Genomic DNA, 21641 nt, shown 5'->3' on the forward strand with positions numbered 1-21641 from the left:
CCATGCCCGAGGCAGGATTCGAACCTGCGACCGTAGCAGTCCCACGGTTCCGAACTGCGCGCCTAGAACCGCGAGACCACCGTGGCCGGCACTTGTGTTTGGTGTTCTCCACCTAGCCAACAAAGGAAAAAGAATGAACCTCCTAGAAGAAATCGAAATTTATTCACATAAACATGCATCCCCTTCTGACATACTTAACGGCCAAACAGAGCTGCCAAACCGAATATTTCTGAAAAACTTCCACACTCTACTTATCAAACCACTTACTAAGCACAATCAAGAAATAACATAATCTAATATAAACCCAACAAATGCATGTAATAATATAAAACATAAAAATCTTAATTCTAAAATCTTAATTCTAGCTTTGTTATATTGTAAATGTAAGAATTACTGCTTTGTATAAATGTGTTATGTTTGTTTATTATCTTCAATACTGCAAAAAAGTATACATCATACTTAGAATACTTCTATCACCCAAGTCAATGTTTAGAAAACAGTAGCTTATCTTAGAACCTCAAAACTTTCGTAAAATATAACTCTGTCCATAGATAAACTGTTTGTATGTGAACAAAAACTGTCAGTCAACAACATGGCGGATAACGCAATGCGCCTGTGAAAATGCATGATAAAAAGTGTTTATGTTGTTGCAAAAAAAGAGGAAAAGTCAAGAAAAAACAAGGAGAGGAGAATGGAAGTAAAATGAACAACTGATAGTGCATAACTTTAAACTCGCGAAATTGAAGTAAATGATTGGAATCGTTGCTTTTGCATAGGCCTGCTGCAGCATCCAAACTGCTGTCGAGATTGTACTACTGTAGTAACTGAAGATCCATGTAATTTACCAGCTGAAGATGGGTGCAAACCCGAAATGCATATTGGCATAAATAAAAACGCATTAAAAAGTGGCTTGTTGCAGTCTTTTTACATGAAATATTATTGTTACTTGTGAATTTTATGGCTGGGGAGGGAGGGCAGATGGGTGGTGGCTGGGGCGTTTGTATGGCTGAAGAGGTGCATTCTGGCACCTAATACTTTGGAGTTTAACTGATTGGCGACACTCGTTCGCAATCTAATTCACTTGCTACATCAGAGCTCCTTGTGGAAGTTAAAGAGGATACGGAAATTAAATTCCACTGAAAGGAAACTTCCAAGTAGACACAAGCTGCAAGCATGCCTCCCGACAACTAGCATATAATACTTTAAGATAGGACACATTTACAGCATTTCAATGCTCCATTATGCAGTGAAATTAGTTTTGAATTCTATCCCACTCACTCAACTGCTGGACAAGCTGTTCTAACGAGTTTTCATAATATGTGTGCTGTTTGTGGGCTGTGCAATAGCATTCAGTGAGCAGCCAAGTTTTTCTGCACTAGAAACTAGAGACCAATGTCACCGTCACTGTCACCACCACCACCACCACCACCACCAAAAATGTAAATCATTATAATTTTCATATTTCTCGGCTGTGCTCTTATGTGACGGTACTGCAGTATTTTTTTTTTTTTTTTTTGGCACATTCAAAATTGAGAATATGAAAAATAGAGCTTTTGAATGTAATAATGATTTTTAAGTGTTAATGAAATAAATGTTGATGTCACAAAGGGACCTGGTCTGGTGTTGGATATGGAAGGTGCAGAGCAGATGGGCAGAGCCCATTTGGGTAATATGTGAACAGTGCTTAGTTGAAGTCAATGATAGTCAACAAAGTTTGCTAGACACTCATTATAATAATAAATTTGGAGCTGCCTAAGGGCACATAAGATCAAGTGAGTGAGGAGCATGTCAAGTCTACTTGCACTAAGAGAAAGATAACCATCTTAGAAGACGAGGAGGGGAGGCAGTCGTCCCTTGTCCAGTAGTGCAGGTGACAGGTGTCATAACAGTAAGAATGGTTACAGTATGTGTCACAAACAAGTGGATTCATGGCAACATGTTGGACACATGTCATATATGTAGCATCAGTTAGAACATACTGACTGCAAATACAGGGAGATGCTCTTGACTCTGCCTTGGATGCTGAGTGTGTTGCTCTTGCATATTGGCTCCTTTCCTGCAGGACTTAGAATGCGAGGCATTTATAGTCATCTAGTAGAGCTTCTTGGCATCGCTGGTCAGACACTTTTCTGACTTTGGACATTTTTTGACATTGTGTTATTAGTACAGCAGAGCTGAAAAGTTATCTTCATCGTTCTATTAAAGTTTCATAGCCACAATATTTTTATCTCTATAAAAATTCCAGCCAATTAGCCTTCACTTCTTTATCTACCTCTTTGAGCCAACGGGTCACTGTGCTCCTCACTCAAACCGCATACCATCTGGTAGCTTCAAATTAGTAATTACCAATGTCTAGCTGTTGTTCATCAGCACTAACTTTAGCTTAGTACAGTTCACATATTTCCCATATGGGCTTTGTCACTCAGCTCCTGCCCTCACACTGCCTACTTTCATTTTGTTAATTTTGTTCCCAACACTTAAAAACTGTATCACTTTCAGTCAAATCATTTTTCACATTATTATCAGTTCTGAAAACACGAACCTGCTTGACATAGCCATAATACTGTTCAGTCACAAACATACCAAGAGATATATTAAAATTATAAAGATTAATATTTTGCATTGACAATGACAACGAGAAAATACACATTACTTTAACCTACAATTATGTTCAGCATACAATGACACTAAATTTTTGCTCAATATGCAGAGAGATGGTGCAGGGTAATGGTGTGACTATAATGTCAGAATTAGACTGCAATTGGCCTTTTACAAATGTCATGATTAGCTGATACAGAGCGAGTCAAAACGGACTTTACAACTTTGGAATAATATAGAAATTTTTTGAGATAACTTACAGAATAAGTAGATGTATCATTCAGGTTCGATTCACATATCGCATCGTATCCCATGCTATCAACAGGTCCACCAGCGTAGTGCACAGTTAAAAATGGCTACTTACACTGGTATGGAGCATGCTTGCTGTGTGTCTTGGTTTCATGAAACAAACTCTGCAACAACTGTTCAGTGTAAATTTCACACTGAATATGCTGAAGAACCTCCAAAGCAGGCCTACAATTTACTCCTGGCACAAGAAATCTGTTCCGAAGTGTTGTTCACAGCAAACATGATAAATCACCATGTTTCCCTCGAGTTGACAATATGCCTGAAACCTTTTTAATTCCATAGATCAATGAGTATGACCGAGATGGGATGATTTACCATTAGTGAGATAGTGCACCACCTCATTTCCTCATGGAAGTTAGAGGTTTCCTGGATAATTGCTTCCCAGGTTGGTTGACTGGCCGTGAAGGGCCAATCGCATGGCCACATCTCTCCCCAGACTTGATGCAGCTGTATTTTTTTCTTTCAGGTCTCTTTAAAGACTGTGTGTATGTTCAGAGCCCATGCACCCACCTGAAAAATCGAATCCCCGCTGCCACTGCAGAACTTATACCCAATTTGCTGCAGTGAGTGCAGGAAGAAACTGATTACCAGTGGGGTGTGTGCCATGTCAGAAATGGCAGTCATACTGAACCAAAATGACGCATCTACCGATTTGGTACGTTGTCGCAATAAATTTCCAAATTATTCCGAAGTTGTAAAGCCCTGTTTAACTCACTCTGTATTTGCCATTAAAAGGGTTAACATACATTGAAAGTCACACTAAATGCACCACACCTCCCTCCCATATTGCTTGTGGTGTTAATTCACTGAGACTTGTTTCCACAACTTGCCCTGTCCTTCACGTCTACTTTTGAAACAATTTTATTAATTTATAGAATATGATTGTGTGAATAAAAAGTCTTTTTGCACTGCAATTAAAAGGATTTGGTTAAACTGAAAAATTATAAGTACTTCTCGGAACATTTAACAATCTTGTTACTAGCAAAACAAAACACACAAGATTTCACTCGCCATGTCAATACTTACAGTGCGTACAGCACCCCAAACAGCTTCCTGCAGTCCAACAATACGTGTACCCACTAAATGTACACCAGCTGCCCATACTGCACATTCTTCATGTGTCCACACCTCGTAGCAACTATCATCCTTACCAACTGGTGTCATTCCAGCTACAGCAACACTTCCATCAACTGAATGTGATCGCTTTGCCTGTACAGATACAAAGTTCATGATACAAACAGCAGATTTAAATAGCAATTTCAATTAAAAAAAAAAAAAAAAAAAAAACAGTTATATGTGGATCAGAATAACAAAGTGATTGACAGTTAGCTGTTTGCCACAACCATAGCAACAGCTAATAAGAGAATGTGCTTGGTTGCACCTTTTGTTCCTTTTATCATTGTTAAATATCTCTGCTATCGCTAATATCCAATTGCAGATGACACTTGTGGCTGATGGCCTAAAAAGTTATGATCCGTTTTGTTGTGTGCTCTGTTTCTCTGTGCAGAGAATTCATTTTGCACTGCAAAACGTCTGAAGCTTGCAGCAGAAATGTGCAAAAAAGTGAGATTGTTGAATGGAAAATTCAGAGATCTGCTCACGTTTTGCACGGTCAGATATGGGAGTTTGTGTGCTTGGTACAGAGTATTTTGAGAAGGAGGGACTATTGCCTCTAACAAATGTCGTCAAAAGGACTGCAGATGCTTTGAAGATACATAAAAACCCTGACATCAAAATTCGTGAGAAAAAATACTCTGCAGAAAAGGAAGAGGCTGGTTATGGACACCTAGTAAAAAGAGCACAAAAGAACAAGCAACAAACTTAGACTCTCTTCAACGAGTTGCTGTTCTCAGCCACTTATGTGGATATTACAAGAGACTGAACATCCAACTATTAAAAGATTGTCTTTTACTCTTCATGAGGTAAGATTGTCTGTGTGGTGTCACAGCCAGACACCACACTTGCTAGGTGGTAGCCTTTAAATCGGCCGCGGTCCGTTAGTATACGTCAGACCCGCGTGTTGCCACTATCAGTGATTGCAGACCGAGCGCCGCCACACGGGACTTCCTAGCACTCGCCCCAGTTGTACAGCCGACTTTGCTAGCGATGGTTCACTGACAAATTACGCTCTCATTTGCCGAGACGATAGTTAGCATAGCCTTCAGCTACGTCAATTGCTACGACCTAGCAAGGTTCCATTATCATTTGCTATTTATCTTGTGATGCATGTACCGTCAGACCGATGTTCACCAATTATGGATTAAAGTTAAGTATTCCAGAAGCTACGTACTTTTTTACTAGACTCAACTCCTTTAACTGTTCCAGACCTCACGCCAACCTGCGTGAGCTTAAACGCGTGCCATTCGGCTACCTCCTAGTGCCTTGGCTGTCTTGCCAAGTCACAACCAGTCTGTTACTCTTCATGAGGTAAGATTGTCTGTTACTCTTCATGAGGTAAGATTATTCAGCACTCTAATAAGTGAAAGGGTAACTGTTTTCGAGTGCCAGTGCCGATAGGTACAGACTCTACACAAGACAACAAACGCTTCTGACATGGGCCATCTTCTCCTCTTGAGAGTTTCGGGTACTTCTAGAATGACATAATTTTCAATTTCTTTCCTCCACAAAATCATTAAGGAGTTAATGCTTGTCAGAGCTCTTGCTTTGTGGTAAGTGCCGCCGCCCCTCCCCTGCACATGTGCGCACGCACGTACGCACGCACGCACGCACGCACACACACACACACACACACACACACACACACACACACACACAGTGTTCAAGTGCCATTTGAAGACATTGTGCGGCTTGACTAAATATGGATACATGCCAGTCATTTTGTCAGGAAAGACTGGACAGATAATAGCCTATGTGGAAGTTTTGCTGTTACTGTCGGAAAGGGTGCAATAAATATTGTCTTTTGTGCTGGATTCTCATCTGGTTTCGTACCGAACTGCCTACTTTTTTCAAATCAAGTGAAACAAATGACTACAATGAGGAGACGAACCATGATAATTTCATGTGGTTCAGGGGAGATATTGGAAAACTTCAGCCATCTGTCATTATAATGGACAATCCCCCATACCATTCAGTTGTTAGAGATAAAGCAGTGATGATAGTAACAAAAAAGCCAACATTGTTGAATGGCTGAAACGCTATAATGTCAAAGTTCAGGACAATTTGTGCAAAAATAAACCAGAGTTTCAACAGTGTGTTGTTGACGAAGTGGCTAAAGAACATGGCCACAGAATTCTTAAGCTATATGGCAGAAATTCAAAAACTGATAGAGGAAGTACTAGCACAAATAAATCCAGAGAAGTGGAGTAATGTAGCACACCACACAGAAACAGTTGTTGAACAAGCATGGAAATGTGAAGTGAGTGGAGAGATAATATTGAAAATATGTTTATACCCTTTGTACAATTGCAGTGACTCATGCATTGAACAGAACACAGATAACGACAGTGTCAACGAAGAAAGTGACTCTAAACTAAATGGCATTTACCCTTTGCCATAACTCACCTTTCTTTTTGCGTGATTTTTTTTTTTTTTGAGTGTCTATCCCTTTTCCACTATTAATCACATTTTCAGATTAAGGAATAGCTCCTTGCACGAGTATAACAGACTACACACATGTTAAAGTTTTAGATAAGTACTTACGCAGTTTGTCTTATTTTAACGTTGTTAGTCATTTGAATTACACGAACAATTCAAACCCATTTTAGCACCCCTTTCATTACGATTACATCAGCTAATCACGACTCATTCTCATTATCGTAAAACCCAGTTTTTATTGAGATATACAAATAATAGGAGCGCAGTATCATTTTATACAAAGGAGTGCTTTTGTTAAGCTACCAGTATATTACAATCCTGTAAAGCAAACCCAATAATGCACATTACAAGACAGAATGAGGAGATAGTATGGAACCACACAGCTGCTGCTGCTACTAGAGTCATACTGTGTGCACAAGCACCAGTTAACCAACTTCGCCCTCCCGCCCCTTCTACACTCACTCAACTGTGCTCCACTGTCAGTCTCTTCGTTATGCTGATTCAGTTATATAGAAATATATACAAAATTCGTGATGGTCTGCCGCAAATGTTTTGATGATAAAATGAAACTTTTTAAACTGTTGTAAACTTTCATAATTGATATAGTAACACTATGCAAAGTGCTTAAATGTGACAAATTAGAACTGGTCACCAGATTGGGACTCTGACTCTGATATCTGTCTATAATAGGCACTATCTCAGCATGCCTCTAGGCACCTTGCACAGATGTGTTCAGTTGAGAAATTAACTGTAAGCATACCTCATAAATGTTATGTTAAGCTGGCACATCGGCAGTGAAAGGCAGATGTCATGGTGTGAGTCACAATATGGCACACATTTACAATGTCACAAGTAACTGATACACTGTTGCTGTGTCAAAAAGTAGGTTGAATGCATGTCACTATGTAGAGCGTTACCAACTGTATGGTATTTGTATTATGCGAAACAAGGGTACTGCTAAATATCAGCTATCAATAAACTCAACCAGTCTCCAAAATCAAATTAAACAACAGGATAACTATAGTGGCTGGCACAAAAACAGGGCTTCAAGGTCATCTCGCCATCTTACAGCATTTTACAGTGATAATTTCAAAAAAAGCAGGCAACTCTATTTTCAGTCTAGAATATGATGGAGTACTTTCCAAAAGAAAATTCTCACTAGCTACTAGGAAAAAAAATAAAAACTAGCATTACAAGAAATTTTGGAGGAAAATAATTTTTTACTTCAACATGTGGTAGTAACTGAATCACTAATGTAATTGGAATATATATATATATATATATATATATATATATATATATATATATATATATATATATATATATATATATATCCTCAAAGTTTACAGATGAATATGCTGCATCTTTTTTTGGAAACATGGAAGTATTCTGAGGTAAAAAATAAAATATTATAAGAGGTGTGAAACTGTGCCGACAGCATAGCGAAAAATGTAGTCACTGATGAATTTTTGTTCTGTAGGACTGCAATGAAACTTCCCATGAGAAAGTTGTTAAGAAAACTAGAAAATCATTTTGGTAACGTTTCAGACATCATTATTGTATCGTTATCACGTACAAACGCAAATTACTTCTGCGATATTCTGTGCGCAGCAGTATGCGAGTCGTCATAGGCCGTCACCAAGAGTTTTGTTCGGATGGCTCGCTTTAATGTGACAGAGAATATTCCCACTTTAAGAAAATATTTTAATGGCTGCTAATGCATATCCTTCGTCATTGCGTCCATCACTCAAAATGCCAATACATGCTATGCAAAAAGTAATTCTGGTTATTTTGAAGCCAAGATTTTCACTGAACTTGAGCAAAATATTTGTTCGAAAGGTTTTGTGAAACCCAAGTTTTATCTAAATTTGCTGTAAGCCTCTTATTCTCAGCACACAATACATGTTTAGTGCACAAAAACCTCGTTCTTATTACTGCAATGTCCCTGTCTTGTGTTACAAACTTCGTCCCTCATTAAAGTTTCTGAATTAAAAACCAAGTGGGCAGAGAAGACAGTGCATTGAAGTGACTGGCCAGTATAATCAATTTTATCACAGACATTTCCCTGTATTTCTCTAAACATCGGATACTATCCTGCCATATTAAAGCAATACAATTCTGCATTCTAGCTTTTTGTAGAAGTCGTCAAATATCATTGATTTCTATGCTCTTCTTGGAGAACCGGAATAGGTGCTGGGACTGTTCTGATGTTACTGCACTATTTATATATACAGAAGCACCACAACATTTTGTCATTTTATGACTGCATTACCCCTACTACTAAACAGCCAGTACATCCTTCTATGAAAGAAAGAGTGTTAAATTTCGAATGTACAAGTAAACCGAATGCAGTAAGATTATATCCGAAAGTAAAGACATTTGATACAGGTTTTTAAGAAAACTGTTGTTAATTAATGCAGAGTTGACAATCTTATTTTAATTGGCAGTTACTGTCAAGTAAACTAATCGCCACACTTGTGATAAATTTATCAGACTGTAAGGGAAAATCATTCACAATATCTCCTCTATAACTAAAGTGAATAGACAAACATTTAAATCAAGTCAGCTTTTTGCATAGACGGCATTTACCTAAACTGAAGGATCTTCTGGCTCCGTGTCTTCAGATTCACTGTCACTTGTTTCAGCCAGATTTTTCGTCACAGATTCCACTATAGTGTTTCTTAAACCGAGCTTCAAGAAATCAGTTTCTTGTAATGCTTCTGCGTGTTTTACGCACCTCTCCCAATCCTGCTGAGTAACACTGTCAAGAGCTTCGAGTGTTAGCTTCTTGACATCAGCAAGTTTGAAAGTAGTATTTATTATCCACTACTTCTCACTTTACTTGGGCCCATATCAATTCAATGGGATTATACTGGCAGTGATACGGTGGTAAATGTACCACTTGGTGTCCCGTTTCGTTTGCCAGTTGATCTAATTCTTAAGTCTTTTTGGCACCTACGATTTCTTCCTTAGACATGAGTTCAGTCTTCATTTCATCGACTGAAAATGAAATATTCTTTCTCTTTCACCACTCGAAAATATCTGCCTTGCGCTAATTTGAATGTGGCAGCTTTTCTATCTGAATGGAGTGGTAGCTGGCAATAACTGACCCTTCTTCCAGCGCAGACAACAGTAAAATAAACCAATCCTTAAAAACTTCTCCATTCATTTCTGAATGTTATTCGGATTGGCAAGAACTTTTTCCACCATGAAAAACAAGTTTGGCCACTGGTATGAAGCCTGTGGTTAATGAACCAGCGTGGGCGATGATTAATCGGCCACCTCTACCAGTAGGCACTTTCAAACGGCTGTATCCTTTGCAGTCGTGCTGTATATACTTATTGGAGTGGTTCTGTGAAACCCAAGTACACTAAAGGCTGTCTTCAGCAAGCAAAGAAGTGCATTGTATGTAAAAACTTCGCTCTTGCTGCTGCAAGGGAGTAGAGAAGACGAAGAATGAAGATCTCTGAGCCCAAGTAATTAATTTTTTCACGGAGGGCAGCTTGTATTTTTTTAGCCATTGGATACTCTCCTCTGTCATAATATCCAAGTACAGTTCTAAGCATGAGCTCTTTGTTAAAATCATCAAAATCAGTTGATTTCCGTTCACTTCGTATCCCTTTCTTGGAGAATCGAAACACTCATTCATGTCTGGAGATTCTGCCAATGACACAGATTTGGTAATACGGCCTACAGTTGACTTTGAGACACCACACACTTCAGCAGTAAGTTTATGAATTTGCGCAAAAATTAAGTTATTTCTCGCTTCTTCGTTGTCAACCAGATCAGTAAAACACTTGAGTATGATAATTATCAATTGCTTACAAATGTCTTTCCACCCTTTACGCACACCGACCAGAGGAGTATTACATGCAGGCCGTTGCTCCTGCATTGTTGTTCACCACCGAACAGATGGCAAAGCACCTTCATAAAGACAGTAAGACACTGAGATCAGATGTGAACACTTGATATAGCATGGTAACACTGAACTTTCGGCTGCTCTGACCTACTGCACCGCTAACGGTACCTACATGGTAACAAAGCCAAGAGGCGGGCAAATCACAGCCACAACCCCTGCTGGCGGCAGGCAGCAGCCGTGACCTTGAGGACTCTACTTTCGTGCTGGCCACTATAAGAACGTATAATTTCTGACTTAGTTCACACAAATAATTTGCTGACAAGTCAGTCAAAATGGAATTAAGTGTTCAGTGTTTACAGTTATCAATGGGAACAACTGGTTCAACACTGTTGTTACTGTCTTCTGTCCACGGACTACTTTGATGTCACTCTCTACGCCAGCCCATCCTGTGCAAGCCTCTTCATCTCTCTGTAACTACCACAATCTACACTGGTTTGAACTTGCTTACTGTATGCAAAGCCTTGGTCTTCCTCTACTATGTACAACCCCCACACTTACTTCCATTTCCAAACTAACAGTTCCTTGATGCTTCAGGTGGTCCCCTATCAAATCTACGCAGAAATTAGTTTAGTTTACCTAAACATATTGCTTAACCACTAGTCATTCAAATTTTGTCACTCTGTAAATTTTATTTCATGATGAACAGAAACTGATACTGCCTACAGAGGAAAATTGGACTCACTCTATCTGAAATGATGATACCTCTGCAGTGTAAATGTGTTACTTGTACAAAAAATATTGCAGATATTGAACTTTAACATTAAAGTATCTGTACCTACTTTCCATGGCACAAATTACAACATAAAAAATAAATTAGTCAATGAAATTATGAAAATACAAGTAAATAAGTGGTAGAAGCATTCCTTGTAAGAGAGATATGATATATGGTCTCCTGATGAATGTACAATAACGTTAACTTACATAGTTTTCAAAATACATTAATGAAATTAAATTTACCTTCTTTGACATTTTTTGATGGAAATGTTCAACCATGTGTGCAGTGCGAAGACTTCGTTTGCCACGTGTACCACTGCCACCGCGTGACTGCTCCTCAACTATATCTTTCTCATCTGCTGATGCAGGCAACTCGCGTTCTGGTCGAGATACGAGATAAGGACCAAAGAGATCACCACTACCAAGTGCCGAATGTGGGCCGCTCTTACAAAAAACACAAATCCACGTTGGATCTGATGTGTGCGCATCATATCGTGCCGACAATGTGCTGCTGAATAGCCCACCACCACCTTTACCTGTAGTAAAAGAGAAGTAATACTTTCATATCTGCTATTATGGTCAGGTAAATGACTACACGAAGCTTGTGCTCAACTCCTAAATCTACTGGAACACGTCAAACATATTTAAGCTGAATTACATGTCTCATTCCATAGCTATATCTGCCCCCCCCCCCCCCCCATCCCTCATACCCTAGTATGTGCTAAAATGGTCTTCACAGATTAAAAAACTACTGTGTTAGGGCCCTAAACTTTCACCTCAGCATTTATTTTAGCAATCTCTCTAAAAATGAGGCTTTAATATGTTATAAGCATTCTTCCCATGTAAACCAGAAAATGTGATATTCTCTTCCGCACAAAATTTGAACATTGCGCTAATCTTATGGTTATAGTGAGTTTCGTATGTACAAATTAATTTTGATCATTTACAAAAGAACATTTTGTTCAACAAGCCATGTATGTTGTTTAAAAAATAATAAGGGCATATTTACTGCCAACTGAAATGGTGCTTATGGGAAAGGAAAGTTTACTGAAATTAAGATGCATTTTTGGGCTTCCCAGAATGATACTTTCTGCAGGGACTAATATGAAAACAAAATAAACAAACAATATATGAACCTAGGACACAAGCAGTGTGCAGAACGGTGTTCTTCAGTTGGAAATTGATTACAAATTTTGGCTCAAGTTTAGATCAAGGCCAGCAGCAATCATGGCAGTACTCATCTACTGCTCATAGGTTGACAACTGTCAGTTTCACGGAGTCAATAGGATGATTCTTATACATAACACATGAGAGGCAAGAACAGAAGCAATGTATTTCTAGAACCAAAATTGAAACCGTTGTCTTGTTTGCTGTTTTTCGTTATATTAGTGAGCTTTGAGAAAAATAGTTTGTAATTATGGCAGCGAGAGCTATAAAGCGGACTGATTTAAATGATTTAGTTCTGCATGCCAACGTATTTAGTTGGTGTATGTCTCACTCTAGACTTTCACACAAATTTTCTTAAAATCTGCATACCAAAAACTTAAGTGCAGAAATTCATCTAATTTAATACAATGAAATGAAAACTATAACTGGCACAAGAATCAGTTTTGAGGGTACAATGCTGACAAACTGACTATGTTTTGTACCATCCACAATTCTCATTGGTGGCAATGAAACAAATTGGATAATTCTATCAAAAACACACAAATTATGCACAAACAGCAACTTCTGAAAATAAAAATAACAAAAGATAATAAAGAATAATTTTTTATAGTGCAGGTAATGGTAATAAAAATACTGGAGATAACATACTGCCAACTTATACATGTCGTTTTGAAGTAGTGCTTTGAAATTAGGTACTGAGTATCAGAATCAAAAGAGCCTAAACAGAAATATAAAAAAAAACCAAACAACAAATACCGTAAGTAATAAAAAATTGTCAGCAAAAAATATAAAACATAAAAAATGATAAAAATATGAAGGTAAATTAAATAATGCCCGGGAAACTGTATAGTTTTTAACCCTTTCATGACAAAATGGGATATATGTGTCCCATGTACAAGTTTGTTTCCCGGAGTTCACAGGGATATGAAAGTCCCACATCAGTGTTGTGCTGCCATCTAGCATTGAATATAATAACTCTTTGGAGCCAGGAGGCTCATTGTTTGGCACCTAATGTGTGAGATATCACTTAATTGTTTCAGTTGTGCATTGTGTGGCTTGTGTTTCGGTGATTTTATGAAATTTTTTTCCTGTCTGCAATTGATAACCTAAGTGAAAGTATTTAGCCTCTGTTTTACATTGTTTGCTAGAACTAAACAGATCTATGCACATATTTATAGATAAAACATTTTTAAATCAACTTAATTGTTTTGCCTTATGACCCGTGTTAGTAGAGATTTCTATTTGTGCCTTTTGTTCATATTTGTGTCTAACTTTTTACATTTACATATTTGATTTGGTGCTGATCGTATTTTATTTCTGTTGATTTAGTAAGAATGGAAAACTACACATACTCCTGGTTAGTTTTTTCTAATGAATACTTGCCTCCCCATTCTCTTTGTATTTCTTCCAGTTGAAAGCTGCCTAACAAACATAATGTGAAAAGAAAGTTGGTCACATTTTCATCTATTATTACTGTTCCACATGATGAAACTGTTTACTATTGCAAACCCCCCCCAGTAAAATTCACCATTTCAGTGACCTACTGCCAATAGAATATCTTCCTCTTGTAATGGATCTGGGAGATGTGTTATTTTCTACTGGATTTGTCGATACCAAATTGTAAATGTTTTCTTATATTTTTGTCAGAATTTTTTTTAAATTGTAATTTGCCTTATTTTTATGCTAATTTACTCATATTTTTGAGAGTGACAGCATACTGATTACTATTAGTAGACGTATATCAAAGAGACTGATTACAAGTGGAAGCTTGTGTGTTGTGTAAAATGTCTTTGACGCTGGATTCGTCTTTGACTATAGTCAGTTGGCACTCGGCAGTGAACTCTTGGTGTGTGTTGACGTTAGAACAATGTGCAGGTCGCCGTCATAACAATTTGCTAGTGAACAGGAAAAATGAATTATGTAACTATTTTTTATATGAATTTCAAGAAGAAACCACATTCGAAGAAATGGTATTTGAAGCACCAAAAATGAGGCAAACGCATTGAACCAGGTCATTTCTGTAGCCGACAAAACTGCATTGTGGAATCATACTTCCACTAGACGACTGAAGCCAAGACAAATATCTTCTTGTAAACATTTCACGGAAATGGTACTGTCACGAAATATGCCAAATTTAAGTAAATAAACATAGTCAACATATTGCACTCTCCACTGCTCAAACTCGTCTACAACACTCACAACAGGTGTGTACTCCACAATGGATGCATGGCAGGCCATAACTGAGGTTGTATCATCTCTATCATCCGTGATGCCTAATTCCACTTTATTTAAAATGATTATAAAACTAAAAACAGCTGAATTTTGGAAACACGGCCTGACTTGCTATCCTTTACAAAAACAAGAAACCATTTTTTACTGTAATATGTGAAATTTTAATTCTTTCAGTCATTAAACGGTTAAACAATTCCATCTGGACAGGCTAAACAAGCAATAAATAAATGGTATTTCACTCACCCCTGTACTCAAGATCATTATGGTAGGATGAATTCTTGCGACGACTGGAACCTATTGATGTTTTCCTGTCATTGCCTTCATCATCATCCAAACGAGCTGGGCCATTAACTACAGTAACACTGTAGGGACTGTCACGGGGTCCTTCTAGATGAACCACAGGGCCTCGTGACCTCCCACTGCTGGCATTACTACCACTGTCAGTTGCAACACCACTCGCATCACGGCCCCGTCTTCTTCCGGCTGCCAAAGGTATGGGGCTGTCACAAGTTGCACCCGCTTCAAGTTTTGGTCGCTTCACCTTTTTCTTGTGTGATGACAGCCCTTCATCACTTATCCCACTAACCCGTCCTGCCTGTTTCCTTTTCTTTTTCTTGGGTGTATTCTCTGATGAAGAGAGGCCTAGGACATTATCGGAAGAACGATGTGAACTATTTCGTGAACCCTTGGGCCGGCCTCGTTTTGAAACTCGTGGTTTTGTATCTTGTGGCGGTGGTGGTGGAGCTGGAGTTGCAGTCACAGACAGCGAAGTATTTTCAGAACCACTTAAACATTCTAATGCCTTTGCTGCCATTGTGGAAGAATCTGTAACAGATGATGATGGAACTTCCGCTTTCACAGTATCTGAAGAAATATTATCTTCCTCTACAATTCCTGCAAACATTTTCTCAAGTTCAGTTTCAACATCAATTATAGTACTTTTTGGCTCTAATTTTGGCTCAGATTTCACACTATCAGAGTTGAGAACGGAAAGGAGGTCATCTGCGTTATCATTCTTTTGTGGAACACTTTCACTTTTCACAGATGATTCTACAGAGTCAGTATTCTCCGAGGGTGCAGCTACAATATTGTTAACAGCTTCTTTTGTCACTTCTTTTTCTGCAGGTTTACTGTCCTCTTCCCTCTTTATATCACTTTCAGAATGATCAGACAGCAGCCCAGTCAATTTGGTTACAGTTTCACTTTCAGTGACCACTGGCTCCACTTTCACAGCTTCTTTCAGTTTCTCTGAACTATCAGGCACGTCAACTGGAGCTGTCACAGTATCTTCTGATCCTGGTGCTTTTGAGCTGTTACTATTACTCTCCGTATCACTGGATGTCTTTGCAACTCTGACAGGTTTGTCAAGTTTCCGTTTCCGTCTTGGCTTGCCATTGTCTTCATCTGTGCTCCCATTGAATGTAGGTGATGTAGTGCCATCTTCATGTGCTCTACTAGCAGGCCTCTGTGGAACAGCAGAATCACCGGGTGACGGGGACTGTGCATCACGACCACCACCGCTATCTTCACTTGTGACTGCTGGAGACACAATTACAGATGCAGGAGCCACAACAACCTATGGAGATAAAAAAGGTCACAATTATTCAAAATTCTGAAATCAGCAGCCGTTGTTTTATTAAAACAAGCCACACAAAATATAAAAGTAAATGAATGGTAACCATTGGCAGCCAACATATAATAATTCACATGTCAAATACAATAAAACCATCCACATGAATAAAAACTGAACTCAATGACTGAATTAACAATTTTAATAGCAAGTATGCGATTCTGGCCAAAATCATTTTCAGAGGGGAAAAAAATGTTTACATACTGAAAAATGAAAACAAAAGAAATAATAATTTGCCAGTCAACAATGTAACATCATCATCATCATCATCATCTCTCTCTCTCTCTCTCTCTCTCTCTCTCTCTCTCTCTCTCTCTCACACACACACACACACACACACACACACAAAGGACTATTAAGAGCATAGCAAGTAGTAGAAAAATTCTATATCTCCACTTATTTTTGCATAGATGGAAACTAAGGATGGAATATGTATATGATTGCTGCAGAAACAACTTCTGAGAATAGACTGACACCTTCATTTCCAACAACAGGAAAACTGCTATTTGTAAATCAGTATAAACAAGCTCTATCTATATAAATTAGACAAGTACTATGAAAGTGTCATGGAGGTGACTTTTAATCCATTTCATTTTCTCTTCCCATCACCAATTCCACTATCATTCCATTCCATATGCTACAAAGGCTCCTCAAGAACCGGCTTGCCTGCCTATACAATACCGATAGGTGTGACGAAAAAAGTCAACCACATTAGAGGGGTATCTGTGGAGAGGTACAACAAACACATGGTTCCTGAAGAGGACAGCAGCCTTCTCAGTAGCTGCAGCAGCAATGGTCTGATGATTGTTCTGGCCTTGTAATCTTAGTCAACATGGCATTGCTCTGTTGGTATATAGCTGAAAACAAGGAGAAACTACAGCTGTTATATTTTCAGAAGACATGCAGATCTATAGCATGGCTTAATGATGATGGCATCCTCTTATGTAAAATATTCTAGAAGGAAAATAGTTCCACTGAGATCTCCAGACAGAGACTACTCAAGATGATGTTCTCAGGAGAAATAAACATGGCTCTCTACAGTTCATAGCATGCAATGTTAGATCCCTTAACTGCACACGCAGAGAAATGAAAGGCTGTAGAAATGTGATTAGGGGACAGATGGATGCCAAAACTTCCTGTCAGATTAGAACTGCGTGCTGGACCAAGACTCGAACTCTGGACCTTTGCTTTTTGTGGGCAATTGCTCTGCCACCTGAGCTACCCAAACCCAAGCATGGCTCACGACCCATCCTCACAGCTTACCTCCCACAGTTCACATAAGCTCTCCTGCAAAACTTGCAAGACTGGCACTCCTGGAAGAAACGATGTTGCAGAGACATGGCTAAGCCACAGCCTGAGGGATGTTTCCAGAATGTTACTTTCCCTCTACAGTGGAGTGTGTGCTGATATGAAACTTCCTGGCAGGTTAAAACTTTATGTCACAGGAGAGTGTCTGAAGTTTGCAAAGTAGGAGATGAAATACTGCTGAAAATAAAGCTATGAGGATGGGTCATGGGTTGTGGTTGGGTAGCTGTCGGTAGGGCACTTGCCCGTGAAAGGCTGAGGTAGAGAGTTCAAGTCTCAATCTGGCACACAGTTTTAATCTGCCAGGAAGTTTCGGATCGGCGCACACACTGCTGCAGGGTAAAAATTTCATTCTGGGAAGATACATGCCACCTACAGGAACAAAGTAATATCTGGAGAAAAGATAAGAACATAAATGAATATTAAAACCTCAGACAGCAAGCCTGGTGTGACAAAGGTAAAGCTGCAAGATGGAAGGAATATCAGTCTATATAAGGAACAAAACTTGAAGATAATGTTGTAGAAAGGAAAGAGGAAGTACACGACAATGAGATGGGCACTACAATACTGCAACAATCTGACAGTGAATTTTAATATCTAAGTCGAAACAAGGGCCCTGAGATAGATGAATTCCTTCAGAGTTATTAGGATTCCTGTGAGTGACAGCCATGACAAAACTGTTCCATCTCTTAGGCTTAGTATATTAGACAGGCACAATACCCCCACACTTTAAGAGGAACGGATTCATTCCTATTCCAAATAAAACAGGTGCTGACAGATGTGAATATTACAGAACCATCACTTAAATCAGTCATGGCTGCAAAACAATAATAAAAAGTGGCACAAGTCGACCTTGGCGAAAATCAGTTAGGGTTCAACTAAAATGTAAGAACTTATGAGGCAATACTGACCCCAAGTCTCATCTTAGAAAACAGGTTAGAGAGCGAGAGAGAGAGAGAGAGAGAGAGAGAGAGAGAGAGAGAGAGAGAGAGAGAGAGAGAGAGAGTAGGATGTTTGCAGCTATGTGGTGTAGAAATATGCAGGGAAACAATGCTATACAGTGCCAGCCACTTTGCAAATCATACAGACCATCTGCTACGGTAGGAATGGCACTTGAAAGTAGTTAATATAGGTTGGTAGTAGCTTCAGTGACTTCAGACTTCTGTAGCAACCACACAAAGTGTTGCTAGTCTCCTTTGTTCGCATTTAGTGTTTGACTAACTCAGTCTGTGATTTTCTTTAGTCCACATTTATTTATTTATTTGTGTGTGTTAAACGGTGTACCACTTCATAATGGGTAAAAAGACAGTGAGACAGTTTACAAATAAAGATAAGTGTAATATTATTCAGGAAGCGTATAAAAATTCACAAACAAAGCTTCTTGACATTGCACAAAAACTGAACATTCTTCCATCATCATTAAATACAATAGTGAGCAAACAAAAAATAACTGAAGCATCACATTTGGAAGGAGGAAATGGAACACAAAAATGAGTGCATGACAGTCAGTTTCCAGCACTGAAAAATGCGCTACTAAACTGGATAACACAATCTCGTGTTTCGAACATTCCAATTGATGGTACAGTGGTTCATGCTAAAGCAAAGTATTTGACACATGAGTCTTGCAGATTTCAAAGCATCCAATAGTTGGATTGATAGGTTCAAGAACAAACATAATTTAGTATATAGATGTGCTCAAGGTAGGCTGGAAGCATGTGAACATTGACACTGTTTAGTCACAGAAAAATAGTCTTCCACTAATCATAGAAAACTGTAGTTCCAATGATGTTCCTAATACAGATGAAACGGGCTTATTTTTGCAGCTTCTGCCTGACAAAACTCTGGAGATCAGCGGAGAAATAGGCCACATGGAAAATTTAGTAAAGAGAGGCTGTTGTATCATGTTATAACGAAAGTGGACCTGCAAAGTTGTTTCCAGTAGTAGGAAAGAGGAGGATGCCACAATACTTAAAAAATGTGCAGACATTTCCATGTGTGTGTTTAAAAATCAGTAACAACAACTATTTTCAAACAATTCTTGCATGTATGGGATACAAAATTGGGATTCAGAAACAGGAAGATCATCCTCTTTACTGACCACTGTGCCGCAAATCCCCCAGATACACTGTATCTATGCAATATAAATTTAGTGTTTTCCCTCCCAATTGTACAAACCACCTTCACCTTCAGTCACTTGACCAAGACATTACCAAATACCGGAAACAAAAATTACAGGAATATTAATGTACGGGAGCTACTAGCTGGTCTTCATACTATGATGAGAAAAGTTGCAATTTAGGAAGCTACACATTTTGTTAAGAAGTTTTGAGAAGATAAGGCCGCTTCAGCTGTAAGTCCTTTACCGATAGGTGTGACCAGTTTCACAGTCTTTTAGTTTTGTTACCGTGCAATAAAATCATGATCCAGTTGAGAAAAGAGAATAGCATGATCCAGCATTCATAGTCAGCAATTTTTTGCTAAGTAGCAGAACATGTCTCAATTTTATTGCACCTCATGATGGAGCTAAAACATTGCAAAACCTGTCATGCCTGTAAATAAAGTACCTATAGCTGAAATTGTCTTATCTTTTCAAAATGATATATCCAGACTGTGGCTACCCTGACAAACTACCCTGATTACAAAGTCTGCTTTATAAGAAGTGCCTGGTATTCTGTGCAAGAAAGCACTATCTCAAACTGCTTCAATAAGGCTGGCTTTCACCAGATACCAGTACTTACAGAAAACATCATGCCAGAAAAAAATAATTGTAGCTGAACAGCAGCAGCAAATAATGGGGTAGAAGAAAATACTGACTGTCTTCGCTTTGATGAATGTGTTGATTGTGACAAATATGTTGTTGTCTGTCAATCCATGACAATTCATGAAGCGCTGCAGGAACAGCTGGCAGAGAATTAAGAGGAAAGTGAAGACGAGAATGAACCAGACCTTTATCAGTTCCTACAATGTCAAAAGCTACTGGAGCAATGGACACAGTTAAGCACTGTTTTGAGTTTTGAAGTCAACGGAGAAGTGATGATCACATTGAGCAAGATGGTCATACGATATTAAAATTAGGACAAAAGAAACATTCAACTATTAACATGTTTTTTTAAACTTTTGTGAAGACAGGACAATGCACAGTATGTTATTGCGTTAAAGTACAATTGGGCTAACAAGATATTCCATATTTACCTGAGTATAAGACAATCCTGAATATAAGACAACCCCTCCTTTTTTTAAGATGTTCCTTGAGAAAATATTTTTTTTAAAACTTATTCAGTCTATTCAAAATTATAAACTTATAATGACATAATGTATCTGCTTAAAAAGTAACATTACACTTTCACATACTTAGGCCATTTATTCATTGCCTACATTTTGATAATACAAGGAGTAACAAAATGAAAGAAATTGTTTACGTTATTTTTTATCCTAATATCTTTTCTGTTTATTTAGCCTGTCATCTGTGGTATCATTATTTTTAATCATCATCATCATCATCATCATCATCATCATCCTAACAGGACAGCTGCGAAACTTTTATCCTGGTTGTCACAAATATTTGGCTATTTCTTCCGAATATGTTGCGATTTTTGAGGTTGTGGTTGGGTGGGACCTGATATAACACAAAGCGGATTTTGTTTCTAAACTGACATGAGAATCTTACAATGTCTGTTGCTTCCAAACATATCGTCTGCCCGCTGTTCTCTCATTGGCTTTGTAGAACCAGCAGCCGACATACCCCTCTATCATTCCCATCACACCTCATGGTTAGCATCGACAATAGTGCTGCATGAAATATGTAAATATGCCACTGGCCCCAAACTAGACTTTCAACACCTTCTGCAGAATTTTATGCTATGTTGAGTATTTGTTCGATTTTAAAGTCAATTCAATTCAGAGTACAAATAGATTGAGGTAAACTGCAGCTTAAACATGGTGGACACTCATAAAAATCCAAAGAACACAGAATAGACTCCCATGGTTAGCAACTTAATGAACTTTGCTGCTCGCTCACCATTCCCCATCCTGCAGTCACAATAGTTCTAAGCCACACTGGCGTCACTGTTTCCCCTCCAACCCTTCCGTAGTGCTGTGCTTGAGCAATAGTAAAACACAGACGGTAATATCCTTAACAGTACAGGTCATATGCAACAACAGCAAGTAATAGATAAATAAAAGATGGCAATCACAATTCAGTGGATTTCTTGA

At 38.5% G+C, this 21641-nt stretch overlaps 1 protein-coding gene across 5 annotated transcripts in view; it reads right to left on the minus strand.

Moving 5' to 3' along the window:
• The window catches only part of LOC126236789 (nascent polypeptide-associated complex subunit alpha, muscle-specific form), a 153062-nt gene that overhangs the window by 34390 nt on the left and 97031 nt on the right, over positions 1–21641 (minus strand). For all 5 annotated transcript variants that reach the window (XR_007544984.1, XM_049946371.1, XM_049946373.1 and 2 more), the window contains exons 7-9: positions 14738–16070; positions 11339–11631; positions 3934–4116 (exon numbers count right to left, since the gene is read on the minus strand). Coding sequence is in view for 4 of the 5 variants with exons in the window: in XM_049946371.1 (XP_049802328.1) it covers positions 3934–4116; positions 11339–11631; positions 14738–16070 (1809 nt within the window). In the remaining variant the exon portion in view is untranslated. The remainder of the gene's footprint in view (positions 1–3933; positions 4117–11338; positions 11632–14737; positions 16071–21641) is intronic.

The sequence above is a fragment of the Schistocerca nitens genome, chromosome 2 (genome assembly GCF_023898315.1).
Source record: "Schistocerca nitens isolate TAMUIC-IGC-003100 chromosome 2, iqSchNite1.1, whole genome shotgun sequence".
Taxonomy (NCBI): domain Eukaryota; kingdom Metazoa; phylum Arthropoda; class Insecta; order Orthoptera; family Acrididae; genus Schistocerca; species Schistocerca nitens.